The sequence below is a fragment of the Ursus arctos genome, unplaced genomic scaffold, assembly GCF_023065955.2.
Source record: "Ursus arctos isolate Adak ecotype North America unplaced genomic scaffold, UrsArc2.0 scaffold_5, whole genome shotgun sequence".
Classification (NCBI taxonomy): domain Eukaryota; kingdom Metazoa; phylum Chordata; class Mammalia; order Carnivora; family Ursidae; genus Ursus; species Ursus arctos.
Window position 1 is genome coordinate 90,268,418 of NW_026623067.1, and position 19,137 is coordinate 90,287,554.

Consider the following 19,137-nt stretch of genomic DNA (forward strand, 5'->3'; position numbering starts at 1 on the left):
GCTATATTAGGGATGCATCTTAGAAGGCTGTTTTTTCTGTTTTTTTTTTTTTTTAAAGATTTTATTTATTTATTTGACAGAGAGAGAGAGAGAGACAGCCAGCGAGAGAGGGAACACAGCAGGGGGAGTGGGAGAGGAAGAAGCAGGCTCCCAGCGGAGGAGCCCGATGTGGGACTCGATCCGGGCACGCCAGGATCACGCCCTGAGCGGAAGGCAGACGCTTTAACGACTGCGCCACCCAGGCGCCCCTAGAAGGCTGTTTTTGGGGGCACCTGGTGGCTCAGTCGAATAAGTATCTGCCTTGGGATCAGGTCACGCTGGGGTCCTGGGATGGGGCCCCATGTCCACTGGGCTCCCTGCGGGGAAGTCTGCTGCTCCCTCTCCTTCCCACTCGTGCTCTCTGTTGATATCTCTGTCTCTTTCTCTCAAATAAATAAATCTTAAAATGAAATAAAGGTTGTTTTTGTTTTTATACTAGGGTGTTTTCCATTTGCCTGTAGTAAGTGGCTAGTCTTTTCAAAATCAAGAAAGCAAAAATCTCTGCAGTATCTGAATCAACAGTAATTCTGAATTAGGGAAGTCTCGTTTGATGGGGTTTTACTGTTATATGCATAAGGTAAAACACACATTAAAATAATTATTAAGGAGAAGGGATCAGCTCGCTCTGTACCCAGCTGAGATCTCCCGAGCAGTACAGGCAGGACGGTTTTGTTGTAGCACTTTCCATCCGTGCACGCATGACAAGGCACCGCCCCGCCACGATAATCCGATGAAATAAGCGTTTCGGCTAGTCATCAGGAGATCAAGGCATCAAGTTAAGGCTCTAAAATGTGTAACCTTAAGCACTGTCTACCCTCTGGCGCACTGACCGCTCTCCCAGGAAAATGGGGCTGTGTACGAACCGGCAGCCCCGGATGGGGGTGGGGAGGGAAGGGGAGGGCACTTACGAGACGTAGGCTGGGTAGCCAAATCCTATCAAGTTGCAGAGGAGAGAGGCTCCGTAACCGAACACCAGGTACAAAGCCACCAGCGCGATGACACCTGGAGACACGAGGAGAGAAGTGGGTCCGGTGGCACGAGGGGCGCTAAGCGGGACAGCCCCCGCCCACACCGCAAGGCTTGGCCTAGTGCAGGCGACGAGAAAAACCAGCCGCCGTGGGGCTGGGCCCGGGGACGCCCGGAGGTACCTCCGCGCCCTTCCTCGCGCGCCCCCTCCTGCAGGGTCCCCGCCACGCAGCCCCCCGGCCTAGGGAACCGCGCCGCACGGAGGATCTGGAGAGGCCGCTCCCGTGCCGGGGGCAGCCTTCTCCGTGCTGAGCTCACCCGCGGTCTCGGAGGACCGCGCCCGCCCGCCCGCCCGCAGGACGCCCCGCTACTCGGCGCCAAGCCAGCGCACTGCCACCGGGACGCGGCGCTCGGCCGCGGGACAGACACGTCAGCGCCGGCCTCCCCGCGCCCCGGACCCCGGCCGGCGCCCCCAGCCCAGCTCAGGCGGCCCGGCCGGGTCCCCGGACGCCCAGCTCGGTCCCGGGGACGCCGCTCGCCCCGTCTGTCCCCGACACCGTCCCCTCCGAACTCCCCTCCCGCTCGCTCGCTCAGCAGCTGGTGCAGCGGCTGCCCCGCACTCGGGCCCGGCGGCGGCCGCGCACCCACCGAGCGCGATGTATCTCCGGTTCACGCCGGTCCTGGCCTCGAGCTTGGCCAGAAGGTCGGTCATGCAGTTCTTCTCCTGCAGGAACCGGTCGAACCTCTGCCTCGCGGCTGCAGACATGGCGAGGACCTCCGCGCCGCCGCCGGGCTGCTCCCAGTGCCGCGGCCGCCGAGCTGGGGGACTGGGGCGGGGCGGGGCGGGGCGGGGCGGGAGGCGGGCGGCCCGCGCTCGGTGACGCGGCCAACCCCCCCGGCGCGGCCCCCCCGCCCCGCCCCGCGCGACCTGCGCCCGTCGGGGGGGGGCGGGGCCCGAGCTGCGGCGGCGCCGGCGGGGCGACCGGAGCCCGCGTCCGGAGCCTCGTCCCCCGAAGGGAAAGACGAGTGACGGCGCCTGTGGTGCGAAGACCGACGGGAGCGGGGAGGCGGCGCCCTGCTGCTGCCGCCCGCCGCGCGGGGCTGGTGTGAACGCGCGCCTGCTGGGCGCTAACCCGGCGTTTCAGTCTGACAACCGACTTGTTCGGCCACCGGGCCACTCTCTGTCGGGGGCCTGCTTTTCCCCGCGTTGCCGGAACTCGGCATGGCTGTTTCTCAGCGGTCTCGTTGGAAAGACCCTAAGGGACGTAACAGACCCTCCGCTGGGGACACCCTTCCCGAGAAAGCGCGCCCCTACTTCAACCGTTTTGCGGTGGGCTTGGACTTGACTGACATCCGATGCCCTGGAAACGTTCCCACCCCCACCCCCACCCCCTGGCCGGGCGGAGACGGTAGTTTGCCCTCGCCTGCGAGCAAAACTACCCCGAAGACGCTAACCCAGCACTTCGGGCCGGCGTCGCTTTGCAGCCTTCGGAAAGTCAAGCTCAGGCTCTTCTCCACCGCCACCTTGGCTCTGCTTATCTCTCACCATATTATTTCCGGAAACTCCTTCTGAAACTATTATCTTTGTGGCTCCTATGATCTACGCAGCGGGGTAGAGTTTTCGTCGTTGCTGAAGCGTCAAAGCTCCCGGTTCCTCGCTTCCTCAGTGTGGCACTCACGCGCCCTGCGCCCAAACTGGCCCCCAGCGTTTCCTCTTCGTCCCGCACAACCCCTCCGCTCTTTCGGATTGCCCTAACTACAGCACTGCCTTCCACTTTGGCAAAAAAACCCTACCTTCCCCACAAGTAGCTTTTCCCTTTCGTGCTAATTCTCCTTCCTCTCTTCTTCCCTAGAGATTCTTAGCTCAATTCTCTCAGCACTCCTACCACCATCCAGCCACACCAGTGAACAAATTCAACCAAATAAAAAATTAATGAGATTATTGAGATAGCCTCCCAACCGAGCTCTCCATTTCTGTCTTGTCACCTACAGTCAGTTCTCAATGTGTCAGCCAATTGGATCTTTTTAAAATGTGGGTCAAATTGTGTTCAGAGCAAAACCCTTTTGCTCTGAACCGTTTGCTCTTCACCGTCCAGTAGCTTCCCATCTGTCATAGGTGATGGGGTTTATCCCTCCCTCTTCTAATGTCATCTACTGCCTGCCTCCTTGCTGTGCCTCAAACAAGCTGAATGCATTCCTGCCTCTGGCCTTTCACCCTCCTTCTGTCTCAACTAGGAGTGATTTTGCCCCATACAGGACATGTGGCAATGTCTGGAGACATCTTTGGTTGTCAAACAGATGGTCACAACTGGAGAAGTGGATGCTGCCAGCATCTAGCAAATAGTGGCTGGGGATGCTGCCACCATCCTACAATGCACAGGACAGCCCTCCCACAAGATTATCCAGCCCTCGGTGTCAATAGGGCTGATATGGGGGAACCCTCCTACATCTCAGAAGCTGCAGGTAACTACTTAAGTGTCTCCTCTCACTTTTCAGGTCTTTGCTCCAATGGCACCTCAGTGGAGCCTTCTCTGATCCTGAATTGTCACCCCCAATGTTCTCTGGCCCCTGTCTGGCTTTGTTTTTCTCCATAGAACTCATTATGTATGACATTCTGTATGTCCTACTTTTTTAAAAATATAGATTTTAAAGTGATGTTGTTTATTCATTAATTTTAATTCCAGTATAGTTAAAATACAGTGTCATATATTAGTCTCAGTCATGTCATGTAGTGATTCAACAGTTCTATACATTACTCAGGGCTCATCAAGGTAAGTGCACTCTTGGGGCACCTGGGTGGCTTAGTCACTTAAGTGTCTGCCTCCAGCTCAGGTCATGATCTCTGTCCTGGGATCAACCTGGTCTCTCTCTCACTCTTCCAAATAAATAAATAAATCTTAAAAAAAGAAAAAAAGAAAAAAAAAGATAAGTGTACTCTTTAATCCCCGTTGCCTATACCCCATCCCACCCCCCTCTGGTAACCATCAGTTTGTTCTCTGTAGTTAAGAGTCTTCTTTTTTCCTTTTTTCTTTTGTTTTGTTTCTTAAATTCCACATATGAGGAAATCACATGGTATTTTTCTCTGACTGGCTTACTTCGCTTAGCATTAGCATTATACTCTCTGGATCCATTCATGTTATTGCAAATAACAAGTGTGGACGCCACTTTTAGGCAACAGGCTTGAGCAATGGAAACTTGAGCAAGGCAAAAGGGCCCACAGTGACCACTGAGCTGATGCAAACAAGCTCATTAAGCCATAGGCCCTAACCAGGCACTGTTCCTAAGATTACCAAAAAAGGGAAAACTCCACAGTTTCCCATACTCCCTTACTCTGCCCTATAACTATAGCCCCTCACCACCACCTCATGGCAGACAGTCTCTCCTTTGCTGTCTTGCCCACTGCTCCTTTGCAGTGTATTCAGTAAACTTCTGTCTCCTTTGTTCTGCCTTGGGCAAATTCTTTCGCCACCTGAACCACAGGCCTCCACCCAAGCCAGATGCCCCACAGCAAGATTTCATTCATTTTTATTGCTGAATAATATTCCATTGTGTGTGTGTGTGTGTGTGTGTGTGTGTGTGTGTATAAAACCTCTGATTTATCCATTTACCTATCAATGGACACTTGGGCTGCTTCTGTAATTTGATTATTGTAAATAATGCTGCAACTAATGTTGAATTAGTGTTTGTGTGTTTTTTGGGGTAAATGCCCAGTAATGTAATTACTGGATCATATGGTAATTCTTTTTTTTTTTCTTTTTTAGTATTTATTTATTTATTTGAGAGAGAGAGTGAGAGAGAGCAAGCAAGGGTAGGGGCAGAGGAAGAGGGAGAGAGTGAATCCTTAAGCAGACTCCCTGCTGAGCATGGAGCCAGACACGGGGCTCGATCCCAGGACCCTGAGATCTTGATCTGAGAGGAAATCAAGAGTCAGCCACTTAACCGACTGAGCCATGCAGGTGCTCCATGGTAATTCTATTTTTAATTTTTTGAGGAACTTCCATACTGATTTCCACAGTGGCTATATCAGTTTGTATTACCGCCAACAGTTCAAGAGGGTTCCTTTTTTTCCCCATCTTTGCCAACACTTGTTTCTTGCAGTTTTGATTTTAGCCGTTCTCTGACAGGTATGAGGTGGTATCTCATTGTCATTTTCATTTGCATTCCCCTGATGATGGGTGATGTTGAGCATCTTTTCATGTGTCTGTTGGCCATTTGGATGTCTTCTTTGGAGAAATGTCTGTTCATGTCTCCTGCCCATTTCTTGATTGGGTTAATTGTTTTTTTGGTGTTGGGTTATATAAGTTCTTTATATATTTTGGATACTAGCCCTTTATCAGATATGTCATTTGCAAATATCTTCTCCCATTCAGTCTTTTAGTTTTGTTGATTGTTCACTTTGCTGGCAGAAGCTTTTTATTTTGATGTAGTCTTAATAGTTTATTCTTCCTTCTGTTTCCCTTGCCTCAGGAGACAATAGAAAAATGTTGCTATGGCCAATGTCAGAGAAATTACTGCCTGTGCTCTCTTCTAGGATTTTTATGGTTTCAGGTCTCACATTTTGGTCTTTAATCCATTTTGAATTCATTTTTGTGTATGGTGTAAGAAAGTGGTCCAGTTTCATTCTTTTGCATGTAGCTGACCAGTTTTCCCAACATCATTTGTTGTAGAGACTGTCTTTTTCCAATTGGATATTCTTGCCTCCTTTGTTGAAGATTAATTGACCATATAAGTATGGGTTTATTTCTGGGCTTCCTATTCTGTTCCATTGATCTATCTGTCTATTCTTGTGCCAGTACCATACTGTTTGATTACTATAGCTTTGTAGTATGACTTAAAATCTGGAATTGTGTTATCTCTGGCTTTGTTTTTCTTTTTTAAGACTGCTTTGGCTATTAAGGGTCTTTTGTGGTTCCATACAAATTTTAAAATTATTTGTTCCAGTTCTGTGAAAAATGCAGTTGGTATTTTGATAGGGATTTCATTAAATGTGTAGATTGCTTTTGGCAGTATACACATTTTAACAATATTTGTTCATCCAATCCATGAACATGGAATGCCTTTCCATTTCTTTGTGTCATCTTCAATTTCATTCATCAGTGTTTTATAGTTTTCAGAGTACAGGTCTTTGACCTCCTTGGTTAGGTTTATTCCTAGGTATATTATTATTTTTGGTGCAGTTGGCAATGGGATTGTATTCTTGGTGTCTCTTTCTACTGCTTCATTGTTAGTGTGTAGAAATGCAACAGATTTCTGTACATTGAAGGAAACAACAGGTGCTGGCAAGCATGTGGAGAAAGGGGAGCCCTCTTATGCTGCTGGTGGGAATGCAAATTGGTACAGCTACTCCAGAAAACAGTATAGACATTGCTCAAAAAGTTAAATATAGAGCTACCCTATGACCCAGGAATTGCACTACTAGGTATTTACCAGAAGGACACAAACATAGAGATCCAAAAGGGTACCTGCACCCCAATGTTTATAGTAGTAATGTCCATAATAGCCAAGATATGGAAAGAGCCAAGATGCCATTGACAGATGAATGGATAAAGAAGATGTGGTATATATATATATTGGAATATTACTCAGCCATCAAAAAAATGAAACCTTACCATTTGCAATGACGTGGATGGAGCTAGAGTGTATTATGCTAAGGGAAATAAGTCAATCAGAGAAGACAGTTATTATGATTTCACTCATATGTGGAATTTCAGAAACAAAACAGAGGATCATAGGGGAAGGGAGGGGAAAATAAAATAAGATGAAATCAGAGAGGCAGACAAACCATAAGAGACTCTTAACTATACGAAACAAACTGAGGGTTGCTGGAGGGGAGGTGGGTGGGGGTAAGGAGTAATTGGGTGATGGGCGATAAGGAGGGCATTTGATGTAATCAGCACTGGGTGTTACATGCAACTAATGAATCACTTAATTCTACCTCTGCAACTAGTAATACACTATATGTTAATTAATTAAATTTTTTAAAAAAGAAGTGCAACAGACTTCTGTACATTGATTTTGTATCCTGCAACCTTACTGAATTCATTTAACGGTTCTGGTCATTTTTTAGTAGCACCTTTAGGGTTTTCTATATATAGTGTCACGTCATCTACAGTGAAAATTTTACTTCTTCATTACTAATCTGGATGCCTTTTATTCCTTTTTCTTGTCTGATTGCTGTGGCTAGGACTTCCAGTACTATGTTGAATAAAAGTGGTCAGAGTGGACATCCTTGTCTTGTTCCTGATCTTAGGGGGAAAGCTCTCAGTTTTTCACCATTGAGGATGATGTTTGCTGTGGGTTTTTCATATATGGTCTTTATTATGTTGAGGTATGTTTCCTCTAAACCTGCTTTGTTGAGTTTTTATCATGAGCGATGTTGTACTTTGTCAAATGCTTTTCCTGCATCTATTGCAAGGATCATACGGTTTTTATTTTTTCTCATTAACATGATGAACCGTGTTGTTTTGCGAATATTGAACTATCCTTGCATCCTGGGAATAAATCCCACTTGATCATGGTGAATGATTTTTTTAATGTATTCAGTTTGCTAATATTTTGTTGAGGATTTTTTTTTTTTTTTTGCATCAGAGATATTGGCTTGTAGTCCTCTGTATGTTCTGATTTTTAAATTGTTTTTCTTTCCCCATTACATTATGAGCTCCACCAACGTAAATATTTTTGCCTATTTTGTTTACTTCTGTATCTCAAACACCTAGAATAGTGCCTGGCACTTAATAGGTGTTCAGAAACTATTTTTTGAATGAATGGATATATAACATGCATTGTACTACCCAGTACTCTAAGTGCTACATGTACTAATTCATTTAATCTTCATGACGGCATGAAGCAGTTACTATCCAGTTTATCCCCATTTAAGGGAAGAAAATCAGGTATAGCAAAATTTGATAATTAATAAATGTCAGAGCTAGAATTCAGACCCCTACTCTTACCCCTATATTATTACTGCCAATATGGGTTGAATTGTGTCTTCCCCAAAAAAGATAGGTTGGAATCCTAACCCTCCATACCTCAGAATGTGACATTTTTGGAGGAAGGGTGTTTACAAAGATAATCAAGTTAAAATGAGGTGATTATGATGGGTTCTAATCCAATATGACTGGTGTCCTTATACAAAGGAGGCTTCTTGGTGGCTCAGTTAGTTAAGCATCTGACTCTTGATTTTGGCTCACGTCATGACCTCAGGATTGTGAGATTGAGCCCTGCATCAGGCTGGGTTTGGAGGCTGCTTAAGATTCTCTCTCCTTAAGGGCACCTGGGTGGCACAGTTGGCTAGTCTGACTCTTGGTTTTGGCTCAGGTCATGATCTCAGGGTCGTGGGATCGAGCCCTGCATTGGGCTCCATGCTCAGTGCAGAGTCTGTTTGAGTCTCTCTTGCCCTCACCCTTTGCCCCCCCACCTCCAATAATTTTTTTTTAAATTCCCCCCACCCCATCCCCCCTTGCTCACATGTTCTCTCTCTCTCTCTCAAAAAAAAAAAAAAAAAAAGGAATTTGGACACAGACACACAGAGGAAGAGATGTGAGACATGTAGAGAGAAGTCTGTTGTCTCCATGCCAAGGAGAGAGGGCTGGAGCAGATCTTTCCCTCACAGCTCTCAGAAGAAAGCAACCCTGTGGACAGCTTGATCTTGCACTTCTGACATCCGGAACTGTGAGACAGTAAGTTTCCGTCACTTAAGCCAATTATTTTGTGGTACGTTGTTATGGCAGCCCTAGCAGACTATTGTAACTGCTTGCAAGGAGAGATGAATGTGGAACTTCTTATCTGATTATGAGTTTGTATAATTACCTACTAAATGAATACAGTAATTATTACGTGACTGGAAGTTGGGGGTCATGTTTTTGAGTACTTCAAATGATTCAAAGTTTGATATTTTTAAGGTTTTTTAGCCGAGGAGCAAAATTCTTTTAAGTTATGTATTCAAATCAACCTACATTTTTATCACTATGTTTCATACAGTGTTAACATTTGTATTATGTCAACTACGCATGAAGTATCTGGAAGCATACTATTCATTTGAATTTCTTTTGTATAAATACTCTCCTTTCTCAATCTTCTCCTGACTCAGATTCCAAACCTTTTCCTTCCTTCACCATTCTCCCTACTGCTAGTAAGACAAAGCAGCCCAGTTAGGCGTCGGGTGTGCAGCCCTGTCTCTGGATCCAGCTTGGACGGGTGATATCCCAGCTCCACCATTTAGACTTTGGGCAAGTTACGTAAGCTCTCTGTGCTTCTGTTGCCTCAGCCATAAAATAGGGACAACAGTAGTCCCACTTCACAGGGTTGTCATGATGATTAAATAAATTGTAATTTGCCAAGTTTTCGGAAGAATGCCTAATGCAAAATAAGTGTCAAATAATTTAAGGGGAAAAAAAGAACAGCTAGATATTAAAACTGAGATAGAGGAACATTATGTAATCTTTACCTTTAAGAAATTACAGTCAGTCTGGGGAGTGTGAAGCCCTTAGGTCATCCAGTCATCTCTACAAAGCTTAGGCCCTTTCAACCCTTTCATAGATGAGAAAGAAGCAGAAGATGAGAACTTGGCCGCTAGTCACTCTCTCATGTCTATAGGCATAGCCTATGTGCCAGACATTGCCAGACCTGGGAACCAGACAGGCCAGGTCTCTGTCTGGAAGGCCAGGAGAAGGCTGGCCTGAAGCAGGTTGACTTCGGCAATTCCCAAGAAGAAAGTCAAACCAACCTGGGATTATGCAAACGCTATTACTGTATCTTTCATGGGCTATAGAAGAAAACTCTGCCACAGATCTGAGATCAGGTCACTTTTGTTTTCTCCATCAGCTGTCTCTTCAAGTTGAGAAAATTTCCTAAGTATCCAAAGTCATGAACACACTTTTGTTCTGTTACATATGTTAGGAAGAAGATGTGCATAATCTCCCAGGCAGTCTCTTTATCCGCCCCCCCCCCCACACACATTTGGAGGGGACCCTGGCTTTTGCTGGAGCCCGGCACCAATGAGGCAGCCAGCTGCCCAGTCAGGAGACCCTCAGCCCCTGCAGACACAGCCCTGTTGGCACATCCCGCTCCTGCTGCCGGGGGAGGCTGATGGCGGGCGATGTGATGGAAAGAAGAAGGGGAAAGACAAAGTAAACAAAACCTGAGACACAGATTTGCCAGGCAACAAGAGGAAAATGCAGAGGCTGGGTGTAACTTAAGAAAGAGTAGTCAAAGAAGTAAAGCATCAACGTTACAAGGGCTTCATTGAATACGTTTGAGTTACGTTTTGATTTTTCCTTTGTCTTATTCTTAAACCTTTTCTACTAAAAGTACAAACAATGCATTTTATTATAGGTCTCCATTGATCAAACAGGAGGTTGCATTTTAGAAAATTACTGCTCACAATGGAGAGTAAATCAACTTGGGAATATCCTTTTCTTTAGCAAAGTATTTTTATTCTGAAATCAAATGCCGGAAGTCATTGCTATTGCACAGAAATCTAGAAATTTTCACCAGATATAAAAGTGCGCTCTAATTCACCCTTTCATGTCTCTAATGACACCTGCACTGGAGTCAGTTAGAAAAGAAGTCACTGAGAGATTGTTTCTCTGGGTTCAAGACCAATTAACCCAGTTCTGGACAAACCATGGCATTTAGACCCATACTGGAATGGTACTGTGTCCACTGACCCTGGGATATGGTTCAAACCACACAGAACAATCCAGATTTGCCTCATGCATTTTTGCGTTTCTTTCCATGTAAGAGAAGGACCAGAGTCAGAAAATTGTGTGCATTTCCCTTCCTGACTAGGCATTAGGGGAATGTCGTTAACTTGAATAAAGGAACTAACCAATCGGAAGTCTCCTATTGCTGCTGCAACAAGTCACCACGAACTTGGGGCTGAAAACAGCAAGAATTTATTACCTTCAGTTCTCTGCATCAGACATCCGACCCCAGTCTAACTGGACTAAATCAAGTTATCATCAGCAGGTTTGCGTTCCTTTTTAGAGGATCCGGGGAAGATCGGTATTTTTGTTCATTTGGGGTTGTTGGCAGAATTCAGAACCCTGTGGTTCTAGGACTGAGCTCCCCATTTCCTTCCTCATTTTCAAAGCCAGCAGCAGTGGGCTGAATCCCTCTCATACTTGAAATTTCTCTTCCTTTTTCTTTGGTCTCATCTCTCTGATCCATCTGTTTTCCACTTCCATTTTTAAGGTCTCATGTGATTAAATTGAGCCCACCCAGATAATCCAGAATAATCTCCCAATTTTAAGGTCCATAACGTTAATCACATCTGCAAATTTCCTTTTGCCGTGTAAGGGGACAAACTTAAAAGTTCTGGACACTAGAGTATGGACATCTCTGGGAGGTCATTATTTTGCCTACTACACCAGCCTTAGATGGGGGATCCGTGACCAGCCTCAAGGTCCCTGAAAAGAATGAACATGTTGAGATTAATGAACTGGTGTGGTCTTTGCCTCGCATTGAGAGCCCACCCAGGACATGGCGCAGGCTTAAGGCACGGGCCCCACAGCAGATGCCCTGGCTGCATTTCTTTCTCGCAGTGTGATTTTAGGAAAGTTCTCACCCTACAAATGCCCACTTTCTTCAGCCCATAACATGAAGCTGACATCAGTATCTACCCGCTCTAGGCTGAATGTCTGTGTCCTCCCAGAATTCATATGTTGAACCTAACCCCAAATTTGATGATAATTGGAGGTGGAGCATTTAGGGGGTGACTAGGTCATGGGGTGGAGCCCTCATGGTGAGATGAGTGCCCTTATAAAGAGACCCCCGAGAGCTCCCTCACCCCTCCCACCCTGTCAGGACACAGAGAGAAGATGGATGTCTATAAACCAGGATGTGAGCTCTCAGCAGACACAGAATCTGCTGGTACCTTGAGCCTGGGTATCCCGGCCTCCAGAACCGGGAGAAATAAATGTTGTTGAAGTCACCCAGTCTATTTTTGTCATAGCAGCCCAAGTGGGCTAATGTATTACCTCATAGGGCTGTTGGAGGAAATGACATATTCCGTGCAAAGCACTCTGAGGATTGCCTCCCTCATGGCCTGTGCTGGGGTTTTAGCTAATCAAAAAGGCTCATGTACAAATGAAGCAGACAGTCGCAAGAGTCGCTGCTTAAAATTCCTCCCTCTTGTCTCATTCCGTTGATTCCCGGATTTGGTATCTGAAAATAAAAATAGCCTAGAAGAAATAAAAGCACATTTTCATCAGCAATTTGACGATGGCAAAGGAGGAGGAAAATGAAAATGTATACTGAGCGTCTATTTTGTATGAAGCAATGTGTGTGCCTGAAGGATCTGAGACCATATTTTAACGAGGTGGAGGCACCAGGTGCTTGAGAAGGAAAGGCACCTAGGCTTTCCCAAGGCACAAAGTAGTAAAACAAAAGTGCTGGTTTCCGAGTCTTGTCTAGGACCCCTTGACTAATCGGTGGCCAAGGGAAATGGACTCTCCAGGCCCGCACAGATGGGAGCAAGGAACTGACCTAACAACGCGTGTCAGGTCAAGTGCAGCTGTTCTCTGACGGGCTGCAAGCTGATTATGCAGCCCTTTATCGCTTGGTAGTCTCCAAATGCTTCCTCCCTCTCCTTGGTGTCTGTCTTTCAGCCTTTCTGGATGCGTTTTGGCTCAACACCCTCCGACTCATGGACATCGGTCATGCTATGACCCACTGGCTGACTAAAGGTCGTGCCTCTTCCTTTGAAAACATAAATAACTTTTGCTTTATTATGAGCAGGGCAGTGCAGTTGGGTGAGAATGACTTGACCACGTGGCCTTTTGCTTATTATCCAGACGTTGTGTCTAAAACAATGCCGGTGTAGATTAATCACAAGGTACTATTGGGGGATTTGCACTACAGTTTGGGGGGGGCAGGCTTGATTCTTTTCTCACACCTTCGTTTGTAACAACTCTATCGATTGGCCGCCGTAACAAAACCTGCTGAAAGTGAGGATTTATTAGTTTAAGAAGTCACGATGTATGCTGTCTCCAAACAGCACCAACTGTTGTGTGTGTAATCATAACCAGCTCTATCAAATTTACTGAAAATGTTGATACTTTTATTTATCTAATTTTATTTTAAAGATTTTATTTATTTATTTGAGAGAGAGAGCACACAGAGTGGGGGAGAGGGAGAAGCAGACCCCCGCTGAGCAGGGAGCCCGATGCAGGACTCGATCCCAGGACCCTGAGACCATGACCTGAGCTGAAGGCAGAGGCTTCACCGACTGAGCCACCCAGGCACCTCAAAGTGTTGATACTTTTAATGATCATTCTTATGCAAACAGTTTGAACTTGGAAACATCAATCGTTAGAACTATAACTTCCGATTTTGTCAGTAGTAACTGAGCTTATGTTGAACACGATCCAAAATCTGTATCGAGTGTATTTGGTACGTTTATAGCTCCACGCGACGGCATGTGAGATGGGTCACAGGAGGCACTTCTATTTCGGGATTCTCTGGGGACGTGATTACTTACAACTTGTGTCTTTATCGTGCAGGAAGACCTTTATACTTAGATTGCTTGGTATTAGGTTTACAACTTCTATTTAATGTGAAACAATGCCATGATTTGGACTAGATGCAAATGTCTTAAACCACAAAAGACTTGAGTGCAAAATTCAGTGGAGGATAAGCAATTATCTTAATTGACAGAAAAACAACATTGGCTCAATTTCAGAGTAATCTTTTAAAAACAAATTATTTTGTAGAGTTACCTCAAATCATTTTCTCTAATTCATATTAATTCACAGGAGAATAAAGGGAAAAAAATCAGCTTAGACTGAGAACCTGCATCAGTTTAGATAACATGGCTTCTTTTCACTTGCCTTAGATCGCATCTACACTGACTGAACAAAGTGGAGAGTGAAGCACCTATCTTAGGATTTTGCCAGTAATAATTATATGAATAACTACTTGGAGTAGACAGCCCCAGGTTTAGACCTTGCAGTAGAGAAGAATTGGACATGGGTAGATTTTTCAGGGTAACTTGGTTTGAGACCAAGGAATGGTCAGTGCTGTTTTTGTCAGGTATAAAACAGATCACAGATCTCCTCTACCCTTGACATCCCTTCCCAATTATTTAGATTTAATTTATTAAAGGTTTTCTACTCATTCTCGGAAGGATAATGAATCCGCAGTATTAAATATTCACTCATCCATCCAACAGTTATTTATGGAGTACCCACTGTCTGGTGGCCACTGAAGGCTCCCTGGAAACCAAGATAGAGAACGTCCAGGCTTTATGAATCTCATAGGAGATAATTGCCATAGCAACATTTGTTGTCCATCATTGAGGATCTGAAATAAACTTTAGGATCTTAACACAATATATTTTTGTCATCACCAAAGAGAAAATTGTTATCAATAAAAAAGTCTCAATTTGGCTCTCACATGATACCATTTGTTCTCTTTCTACCTGGCACCCTCTCCTCTGCCCGCAGCAAACGCTCTCCTGCTCCATCAGTTTTCCTCCCTTTTCTTCAGATCCAATAGGAGTTGGAGAAGTGGTGACTCTGTGCTGAGTCATCATTTTGCTACATTATATAATAAGTTCATAAACACCATCAGTGGAAAAAAACTAAACAGTGGGGAAAGATCCATTGTTTATCCCTTGTCTCCCAGTCTCCCCGTACTTCCCCAGTGGGGTCAGTTTTGAAATGATCAGACCCATGAGGAGTGGGAAGGAGAACTCATTGTTGCCCTGACCAAATAGCTGTTGATAATAATCTCTCTTTATTCTATAGGGAGACATTTTTCCCGCATAAATACACATCTTACTGTTTTACCTCAATGCAAAAAGTGTTAGCAGTTAGCAGTGTTTGTTACAGCAGGGAACTAACATCTGTTAGCAATGAGGTTCTGGCATCCCATCCTATATGAGTAATTCTGAGGAAAGGAAGTCAGAATAGCAGAGCAGTGGTCACCCCAAAATAGCCCTGAGACTGCAGCTTTGGGCAGAGCAACTCATCGGCAAAGCTGTGAGGTGAGCAGAGCTGCTTACCCACCGACTCATCTACATAGTGGCTGTCCTGTGCTAAGCGCGACATTCAAGGATGGGCAAGATGCACTTCCTGCCCAAAGAAATGTGCAAATTTTAGCTCCTTCTCTCGACTCTTTTTTTTAACCTCTACACATCCCATATGTCCAGTATCCCAGTACTCCTTGTTCTTTGCTTTTTTATTTATATATTTGTTTTTAAAGATTTTATTTATTTATTCGACAGAGATAGAGACAGCCAGCGAGAGAGGGAACACAAGCAGGGGAGTGGGAGAGGAAGAAGCAGGCTCCCAGCAGAGGAGCCAGATATGCGGCTCGATCCCAGAACACTGGGATCACGCCCTGAGCCGAAGGCAGACGCTTAACGACTGAGCCACCCAGGCGTCCCCCTTTGCTCTTTTAATTCTCTTCTCTTATCAAAAACTCTTCTTGGGGCGCCTGGGTGACTCAGTCGGTTAAGAGTCTGCCTTTGGCTCAGGTTATGGTCCCGGGGTCCTGGGATGGAGCCCTGCATCAGGCTCCCTGCTCAGCGGAGAGTCTGCTTCTCCCTCTCCCTCTGCCTGCCGCTCCCCCTGCTTGTGTATGCACGCTCTCTCTCTCTCTGTCAAATAAATAAATAAAATCTTAAAAAAAACCCACTCTTCTTAATTAGCTACAAGTTGGGAAGGAACTGATCGTTAATTCCTAAAAAGGTATAAAAGACCATAATGGCTTAGTGCATAGTGTTCTATTACCTTTCCCAGGGTTGTTCGCATTTTCAGAGAAAGGAATCCCTTAATCTGACGCCGTGATATTAATGGCAGAACTCTAGGCATAGTGAAGTGATAGCTGAGACTTTCTTCCCCAAGTGTATGTAAGTTCCCCAGGTCCACCATGCATGGGTAGGGCCAGGCCTGACAGGGAGGCCTGAATGCTGAGTTCACTTTTAGATACGAGCCCTAGCAAATCAAGTTGACTACTTCTTTTGTGTTAGTATAATTAAACTCAACTATTTCAGATGTTACGGCACATTTCTCCCTTAGTCTATAAAGTTTTCATGGCTTTTTAAAGTTTATTCTCTTTTGCACTTACTCAGTCAACAAATGCTCGTTGAGTACCTATAAAATGTCAGTGATACTTATAAACAAAAATAAAAATTCCTATTGGCATTAATAATACACAACATAAAATAGATACTCATAAATTTTTGACAAGGTAAGTGATGGACGTATTTGAAGGAAACTATATAACTTGACTGAGGAACATAAAAGATTTGGGACATAGTCAATATTATAAATAAGTTCGTTCTCCCCAAATGTATCCACAAGTTTAACATAATCCCAACATTTATGATTTGACAAAAGGTTTCTAAATTTCATAAAGAGGGATTTCTTATAGTATTATCATACACTAGAATAGTATAGAACAATTAAAAATGGTGATTTAAATTTTAATTAATATGAAAAGCTGTTTGTGATATGTACTTTTATTAATTTCTGAAATAGTACATGTATTTTTGGGATAGATAATAAAATAAAATAAAAGTGTAGGGGTACCTGGGTGGCTCAGTCTGTTAAGTGTCTGTCTTCGGCTCAGGTCATGATTCCAGGGTCTTGGAATCGAGTCCCATGTCAGGTTCTCTGCTCAGCGGGGAGCCTGCTTCTCCCTCTCCCTCTGCCTGCTTCTCCCCCTGCTTGTGCTCTCTCTCTCAAATAAAAAAATAAATTCTTAAAAATAAAAATAAAGTAAAAATGTAATGTTCCTTCTATTTACCCTTTCATCCCATTTCCTGATGTTGAAAATTCAGTTTGTACCCTGCCAGATAACTTCCTGTGCAAATAAAATCATGTATTAGTGTGTCTAGATTTATTTTATATCTAGATATAAATTTACAGAAGTCTTTTTCTTTTTTTTTAAGATTTTATTTTTAAGTAACCTCTACACCCAACATGAGGCTCAAACTCACAACCCTGAGATCAAGACTCACATGCCTTTGTGACTGAGCCAGCCAGGCATCCCTAAACATACAGAATTCCTAAAATACGAGTCATTCTTGAACATATATATTATTGAGTAACTTCCTTTTTCATTCTACAACATATCAGGAATATCTATGATACATTAAGTAAGAAAATAAGATTCTAAAACAACATGTTTAGAGTGACCCTGCGTTTGTCAACTGTGTGTGTGTGTGTGTGTGTGTGCACATGCAAGCACATATTTACAGGCAAAGAGAAAAGTCTGGGTATGTAGATTTCTTGGTTGAGAGAGTACCAGTGACTTTTAGTTTTTTGCTACTTTTTCTACTGTTCAAGTTTTAAAAGATTTATTCATTTACTTCAGAGAGAGAGAGAATCTCACGCAGACTCCAGGCTGAGCACGGAGCCCGTTGGGAGGCTCAGTCTCACAACTGTGAGATCACGACCTAGGCTGAAACCAAGAGTCAGACGCTAACCCAGTGCGCCACCCAGGCACCCCTCTAGTGTTTAGTTTTTAAAAAAGGAGTTTGTATTACTTTTTTCTGAAGCATCTTTTTTTTTCCTGAAAGATTTTATTTTTAAGTAATCTCTACATCCAACGTGGGCTCAACTCACAACCCAGAGATCAAGGGTTGCACACTCCGCTGACTGAGCCAGCCAGGCGCCCCTCTGAAGCATTTTTTATATGCTTATTGGTCCATTACTTTAATGCGTGACTTTTTTATATTATTTTATAACCAAGATAATATCTGTTTCTGTGACAAAGAAAAAAATCGGTATTACTGGAAAACTTATGAGACAGCATTTGGCTAAGGTCATACTGCTGAATGGTGGATTATTGCTCTGATGACCTTCCGACCTTTCAGTCTGTCAATTAATGTTAATATTCCCTATCTTTGTAAGTCAAAATATAGCTATGATATTATTATATAATTATTATGTAATATATAAGTATGCATATAATGTAATATACAGAAACTGTGTGTATTTAAAGTGACTGAGGACTGCATTTAGGATCCTTCTTTCTAGGTGAGATGGGGCTTATAACTTTGTGGTTTTATTGACTTGGATAGTTATTTCTAATAAATCCAGTAATAACAGGACAAACTGAAGCTGCTGCAAGGGGAAGAAATTAAAAACCACAGTCATTTTGTTGCCATTTTTGTTAATGTTGTAGGTGGTGGGATTGACTTCCTTCCTGCATCCGGAGAAATGAGCTATGAATGAACCTTCCAAGGTGAGCAGGGGGAGACACATTCTGCGTTCTCTGCACCCATTTTGTGACCCTGCCGGGCTGCAAGGAAAGGGGACTACGGGGCATGGACTGTCGGTCCTGGCTAAACTGGGGGGTTTGCTCAGGCACCCCTGTGGCAGATACCCCTCTTTCACCTTATTTTCCTTACAAAATCTGTTTTCAGAAATGTGGTCATAAGGTATCACTTCAGCCCGGGGTGTTTGGATCCAAATAGGGACCAAACTTTAGGGCCGATCTAGGGTCTCCAGACCTTGACTGATTGTCCTCTGGAAGGGAAGGTCCGAGAGAACATGCCCCGTCTCTGCAGAGCCATGAATTTGTGGCAGTAGCAAAGCGTTTTACTCCATAAAATTCTGGCCCTGGGCTGTGGATGTTCCTTTATGCCTTTGTGGGTGTCTCTCTCCCCGTGTATCATCTCTGGCCTTGTGTTTGGTGATTCTATTTCTTTTTCTCTCATTTCCTTCCTTTTCTCTTTATTTTTTTCTCTCAATTGGCCATCTATTAGAAAAAAATTGTTACTTCTTGGCTTCATCAAATAATTACATTTTCCATATATTTCATGTTAGGAGTGAAATTCAGTTGTCACTTATTTAGAGGTTTGGGATCAATCATACTTTATATTTTTTTGTGCATTTATCACTAATATCACTGATTGTCATGGTTTATGTCTTCCAATACGATGCAGACTCCCTGAGGGCTGGGGACTCGGTCTTGTTCTCTGCCATATGCCAAGTGGGTCCACTCCGCAGGTGCCCCAGACGTCCTCCATGTATCCTGTCGCAGTCCCGATGCTTTCCCTTTCACCTCAGAGTAACCACATCTTCCCTTTTATGGTCATCGTTTTCTTGTTTTCTTTCTAGTCTGTCACCCAAGACATGCATATACCCTATAATTCAACTTGCTTCACAAAGAGTATAC

The 19,137-nt window shown here is 44.3% G+C and overlaps 1 protein-coding gene and 1 long non-coding RNA gene across 3 annotated transcripts in view; one reads left to right on the plus strand and one right to left on the minus strand.

Moving 5' to 3' along the window:
- Positions 1-1,848, minus strand: part of REEP5 (receptor accessory protein 5) — a 36,500-nt gene extending 34,652 nt beyond the window's left edge. The window contains exons 1-2 of one of the 2 annotated variants that reach the window (XM_026498450.4): positions 1,654-1,848; positions 948-1,041 (exon numbers count right to left, since the gene is read on the minus strand). In XM_026498450.4, coding sequence (XP_026354235.1) covers positions 948-1,041; positions 1,654-1,771 — 212 coding nt within the window. In that variant the 5' untranslated portion in view covers positions 1,772-1,848. The remainder of the gene's footprint in view (positions 1-947; positions 1,042-1,653) is intronic. The other variant, XM_057307353.1, reaches the window with a different exon arrangement.
- Positions 1,849-1,966: 118 nt separating this feature from the next.
- LOC113254988 (uncharacterized) overlaps positions 1,967-19,137 on the plus strand; it is a 32,072-nt gene continuing 14,901 nt past the window's right edge. Inside the window, exons 1-3 of the long non-coding RNA XR_003316028.4 lie at positions 1,967-3,468; positions 8,513-8,684; positions 18,142-18,201. This is a non-coding gene — a long non-coding RNA (uncharacterized LOC113254988). The remainder of the gene's footprint in view (positions 3,469-8,512; positions 8,685-18,141; positions 18,202-19,137) is intronic.